Source organism: Sparus aurata, chromosome 21 (genome assembly GCF_900880675.1).
Source record: "Sparus aurata chromosome 21, fSpaAur1.1, whole genome shotgun sequence".
In the NCBI taxonomy this organism is placed as follows: domain Eukaryota; kingdom Metazoa; phylum Chordata; class Actinopteri; order Spariformes; family Sparidae; genus Sparus; species Sparus aurata.
In genome coordinates, this window is record NC_044207.1 from 20,763,955 (window position 1) to 20,769,954 (window position 6,000).

General features: G+C 36.5%; 1 protein-coding gene across 7 annotated transcripts in view; it reads left to right on the forward strand.

The window, feature by feature from the left end:
- Positions 1–5,163, forward strand: part of st18 (ST18 C2H2C-type zinc finger transcription factor) — a 43,081-nt gene extending 37,918 nt beyond the window's left edge. For 6 of the 7 annotated variants that reach the window (XM_030403321.1, XM_030403323.1, XM_030403326.1 and 3 more), the window contains 7 exons: positions 58–120; positions 459–539; positions 1,864–2,085; positions 2,251–2,339; positions 2,428–2,531; positions 2,627–2,773; positions 2,895–5,163. In XM_030403321.1, the coding sequence (XP_030259181.1) occupies positions 58–120; positions 459–539; positions 1,864–2,085; positions 2,251–2,339; positions 2,428–2,531; positions 2,627–2,773; positions 2,895–3,035 (847 nt within the window). In that variant the 3' untranslated portion in view covers positions 3,036–5,163. The remainder of the gene's footprint in view (positions 1–57; positions 121–458; positions 540–1,863; positions 2,086–2,250; positions 2,340–2,427; positions 2,532–2,626; positions 2,774–2,894) is intronic. The other variant, XM_030403322.1, reaches the window with a different exon arrangement.
- The last annotated feature ends 837 nt before the right edge of the window (positions 5,164–6,000 follow it).

Below are 6,000 nucleotides of genomic sequence, written 5' to 3' on the forward strand. Positions count from 1 at the left end.
TCCTCGCAGTCTTTTTGCTGTAAAAAACACCTGGTCTCTGTGTCTCTCAACCTGCAGGTGCCCAACACCTGGTTGTGATGGATCTGGACACGTGACTGGGAACTATGCTTCGCACAGAAGGTAGCAGAGAAAAAAAATCATGGCAACTGAGCATGAAATACATTTGTCAGATGCATGACATTCAAACAGATGGTGAAAGTCTCACTTTATGCTGCAAACATGCTGCACTTTTTGAATTCTTGTGTTTATTGATATATTTGGCTGCCTGTTCGTGTTTCTATGCATTTATGTAACGTTTAAAAGAGCCGTGTGATGTGCGAATGCAGAGTGCAACTTATGCAATGATTAAACATGTATTTATTTAGATTAATAGATTCATATTTGCAGCTAAAACTCCACAAAGTATAGAAAACATTTTTTCCATCATGTTAACCCGTTCTGTCTCCAATCGTCTATAGCTTGTCAGGATGTCCACGTGCCAGAAAGGGAGGTTTGAAGCTCACACCAAACAAGGATGACAAAGATGAGCAAGAGCTTAAGTAAGAGATTTTTTTTTTTTTTTTATTCCTTATCCCATACTGTCATGTTTTTTTAACAAAAAACATTGTGAGAATGCGTCATACTTTTGTGCCGGGGGGCCATTATACCTGCAGGCCATTAAGTTAAACAAAGAAAATAATACTTCTCTTGTCGTAACATTAGTGAATTATGGAAAAGGATTAGCAGCGTGTTTTTGTGGGATTTTTTTTCAGGCTTTTGTATTTGTTCCTATTTTCTGAATGGGGATATCTGGCTTATTACTCTTTACTGAGTGCTTTCTTTATAATTGTAGTATATCAAGAAAACGTTGAACTGGCCGCTCTGATGGCAGTGAACTCATTTGCAGCTTAATCGTTGTCTGTGAAAGTGTTATTGGGATAAAAAAAATAATAATAATGTAATTGATTTGCATTTTAAATCCAAAGTCAGATATACGAGCCCTTGTTTACTTATACATCTGGACACAGATTTTTTTTTCTTTTTAATTACTAATGCAACTGCATGAGCTTAGGAATTAGACTGGAATAGATCTCATACACATTAAGAGAGAAAGGGAGAGGAAGGGGGAGGGTAGCAAATGTCCCTAGATTATTGTAAATAGTGGGCCATATGGCATGCCTCCATTGTCCTGGTGCCTTGCATCAAGCCACCTACCTGTGGTAGTTGTAAGTAATGGGACTGGTGTTGTTTTGTCCTCTAAGTGCTGCTGTGCTGTCGAGTAACAAAATGCTGAAACAGGCTTTTTGCGGTGGCACTCTCCAGCATGTGTGCCATTTGTATCATCTCAGGTGACCTTTCACCTTTATCAATAAGGGAAGGGGTTAGCCACCTCCAAATTACATTCTTTCGCATGAGGGGATACATGACAATTATCTGTAATTCATGTCACTCCATTACTGACCTGCAGAAAACAGGCCTGAATTCCAACTCTTAATGATATTCAGCGTGAGTTGTGCTTATGTTTTCAAGCACAAATATCAGCAACCTCTGAATGAACGCACCGAACAGAGGCACTCGTTCTACCTCAAGTTTTAGTGGATTAGTAACTTGTAGTTAATGCGATTATTTCTAGTTTTGGCGAATTTATTTTTAATCAGCATTTGGCTGGATTAATCAACTTAATGGTTAACAAATCTTCCGGTCTAGTTATTGAAAGAGAGATTTTTTTTTTTTAATGATGTTGTTGGTAAATGTCTTTGTTTTGTCTGCATGGGGGGACATTTATTTTAAATTAAATGCAAGTTAGTTACATTTTTCCCTGCGTGAATCAGCAGCGTTTACAGATTTACAACATGCACGGCTCTTTGTTTGTTTCTCTGGTAGGTGTCCAGTAATTGGATGTGACGGACAGGGCCATATATCGGGAAAATACACATCCCATCGCAGCGCAGGCAGTTGTCCGCTCGCTGCCAAAAGACAGAAGGAGTCGTCCATCAATGGGCTGCCCTTTGCCTGGAAGTCCAGTAAACAGGAACTGCCCCATTGTCCCCTGCCTGGCTGCAATGGCCTTGGACATGCCAATAATGTGTTTGCCACTCACAGAAGGTGAGGTTGCCTGTCCTCCATTTTATCTCTAAACAATACCACTGGTCAACATGTTGCATTCTTACGATGGCACCTTTTGCTCTCATTCATTGATGCTAAACTTTGTCAATTTTTTGTGATATTCTCCCACCTAAAAAAATTGTCATTCACGACCTGCTGAACTAGCTTGTCGGGTTGCCCACTGAACGCACAGAGCATCAAGAAAAAGCACTCGGAAGATGAAATGATGACTATCAAACTGAAGGCCAGCAGTGGTAAGCTCCTCTGACATGGAGATATTTTACGTTTTTATCATAATTTTCAGTTTGAACATGATAAATTAGATGATATGCCTCAACTCAGGTGTTGAAAACAAAGACGATATTCAGCATTTGGATCATGAAATTGAAGAGCTGAATGAATCCAACATGAAAATAGAAGCAGACATGATGCAACTTCAAACCCAGGTAAATATCCACTCCGGCAAGTTTATCATTTTAAAAGACAAAGTGTTTGAGATGTTCGCTCACTCAATTTGACTCTGTCTTTTGTACCCCGAAAGCAGATATCGTCTATGGAATGTAACCTGAAGACAATTGAAGAGGAGAACAAGATGATCGAACAGCACAACGACAGCCTCCTGAAGGAGCTCGCCCGCCTTAGCCAAGCTCTCATTAACAGTCTAACAGACATTCAGCTGCCTCAAATGGTACAGTAAGCCTTGACCACAGATATATCTAACCTGTCCTGGAAGATATCTCATTTTTCTATGAATTGTCATTTTTCTGCTGTGCTGTTTTCACTAATAGTCAAACATGTTTTTGTTGCAGGGACCCATCAGTGAGCATAATTTTGAAGCCTATGTGAACACATTAACTGATATGTACAACAACTCGGAGCATGAATACTCTCCAGAGTGCAAGGCCCTCTTGGATAATATCAAACAGGCTATTAAGGGCATCCATGTTTAAGCTGTAGAGCTACCAAGAGGTTTCTTTGACTTGGGATAATGGCACTAGATAGCTCTATTTTACTGAAGAGTGCTGGCTTGGCTGCATGTATAAGACAAGGCTTTTGGAAATGTGTTTGGCATTTCCCGGTAAATACACTGCACTGAGAAAATTACCAGCCAGATTTGTAATGCTTTTACTGTTTCTGCATTCACTTGATATGTTTATCCTGGTGAGATTTTTACCCCCTCTTGCACTTAATTATTTTGTATGGTTTGCTTGATTTTAATCTATACGTGTTCATGTCATTCTTATATTATCACTATTTATTATTATATTTGTTCATCAGTGTATTTATTTCCCTCGATTTTTATTTATTTCAAAAAATTGTAAATGCTTAATATTTGAGAAATCTGTTCGACTTTCTGCACATTGTAAATTTACATAGAAGCACATTCCAATTTCATGGCATACTTTCGCCATCTAGTGTTGAAAAATATTATTATTATTATTATTATTATTATTATTATTATTATTATTATTATTATTATTAGACCATAAGTTGGATCTCCCTTCAAAGTAAAAACCTACCAAAATGATTAAGCGTCAATATTTTGAAGCATTGCTTTTGCTTTGTTTATTGGAAAAATGAATGTATGGTAAAGACAAAGTGAACACTTAGATTAAAAAAAATAAAAATAATGCAATGCAACTGTACTGTACCTTTATTCCTTCCTAACCAATAACAGCTGATTGCAACCAGGAAGTGACACATAAATGCAACATCAATTGTTGAACTGAATGTCAGATTCTGCTTTGCATAGCGTGCCACAAGAAGAGTGCAACAACAACAACAACAACAAAACAAAAAATCACAAATCCACTTTGTCAAGATGTCTTTTTTTCAAATATAGATATTAAACTGCCTTCTGTGCACACACTTTGGAGTGTGCATATAGTATGTGCCTAAATGTATATGAATCCATAAAAATATACGAGTACTATGTTTTGTGGTAGGACAGTATTATGTGGATGGTGTCTAATTTATTATACAGTACAATTATTTTCATAGGAGGAAACGTTCCTGATGACTGTTTAAATACTGTTGTCTCAGTAGCTGTAATCTCAGAGTCAGGTTTTGAAATATCACGACTGAGATCGAAAAAAAGTCTGGTGTTTATTTTAACTTTTTGCTAGCATGGAGAAAGAAAAAAAAAGAGGAAGGAGTGATTTAAGAAAAAACATCTACTCCTGTTTTATCTTAAACTGCTTACAAGCCTTAACACTTCGACCAGTCTTACTACAGTTTGAATATTCTTGTAACGCTTGGGGCAGATTTGAATAGTAGCTATTTCAAAACCGAGCTGACTACCACTTAAACTCATGTTTCAGTTTCAATCATGAAGTACAACAAAAACAAAAAAAAGGAAAAAAAAAAGAAATGAAAACATAGACAAATGATAGTTGTTGGCTAATCGGTTGTTTGTTTGCATCAATTGCACTTTTGTATTTAATTATTTTGTGTTTTTAGATCACCGCACTGCCCTCGACTTCAACAAAAAGAGCGAAATGGGACGCACTATACAGGTCTCAGTTCTACATGGAGTTAATACCAAGATGGAAAAAAAAACACAGAAATACGTTTTTTCTTTTCGGCAAAAGAGAAGTCAAAGACATGTAGCCTTGGACATTTCAAAGAAACAAAAGAGTAAAACAGCAAAAGAGCCAAATTACAGAAAAACAGGACCCTATTTTATCCAAATACTCGATTTGTTTTAAAGAATTTTAATCTTTTAAAAATAAAATTGAATCACATTCTTTAAACCTAACAATCCTTTATTTATAAGTTCTTATATTTAATTCCTCTACCACACATTGTTTGCTCAGGAAGTTTTGTGAATAATATTTATTTTTTCCCTGTTAGTATTTGATGTTTTGTATCGTGATATGCTTTTTTGTGGAACGATATTAGTATGATATGAAAATTGTATTGTATTTTTCTTTTTCTTTTACATTAAAATGTAATGCTTTTTTTCAGTTGGAGTAGTTTGTAAATTGAAACTTCCTATTACTTTTACTATTTCATAATAAACAGATATGCGCTGTGTTGTACAGTTTGTGTATGGTAGAAATAAACTTTTCAAATGGTCTTTGTGGTTTTTCTCTCACAGCTTCATTCCGTCTCATGTAAACCTGGTTTCCCCCAAAACATCAGGTGTATAGTTTCCTTTGGCATTAGCACCACCTTGTGGTCAATTTGTGGTACTACATGTAGAGTTACAGGGAGTGGTCAGTGGAGCTGGGACACTACTGCACACCAACAGCTGCTGGGTCAGCTAGTTATCAAAACAAAAGGGGCGTCATGGTGACCCAAAGATTCAACATATTGACCATTTGATTGTGAAATCCTGGATTCTACTCACTCGTGACTCCTGTTACATAGTGCACAATTCAGTCCTCAGTGTATTCAATCTACAGTTGGAACTGAGGATTATTTTCATTATCAGTTACACTGCCAGTTGTTCTCCATATTAACTGATAAATTGTGTGGTCTATAAAATGTTGGCCCAATGTGAAGTCTTCCCATTACTCGTTTCATCCAATCAAAGCCCAACGATATTTACTTCACCATCACATAAGACAACAAACAGGTCATTTTCACTTAGAACATAATTGTTTAATTAATAAGCGACATTTCTTGCTGACATAAAATCTGTCCAAGGAACAATAGATTAATCAGATAATTGTTCCATTATGTTATGATAATTACATTAATTAAGTCATCCGCAGCCGACAGCACATGAAATAATGCCTGAGCAGTTGCAACACTGACACAAACTAACAGATATTCGAAGAGGATATTAGTATAGCTCTGACAAAAAGGTGTATTAATCTCAATCAATCGAAAGTATGTAAATAAGTGAGTCAAAGGCCCACCAAATTCTGTACACCTGAAAAAGGGGCAATGAAGTGGCAATCAGAATAA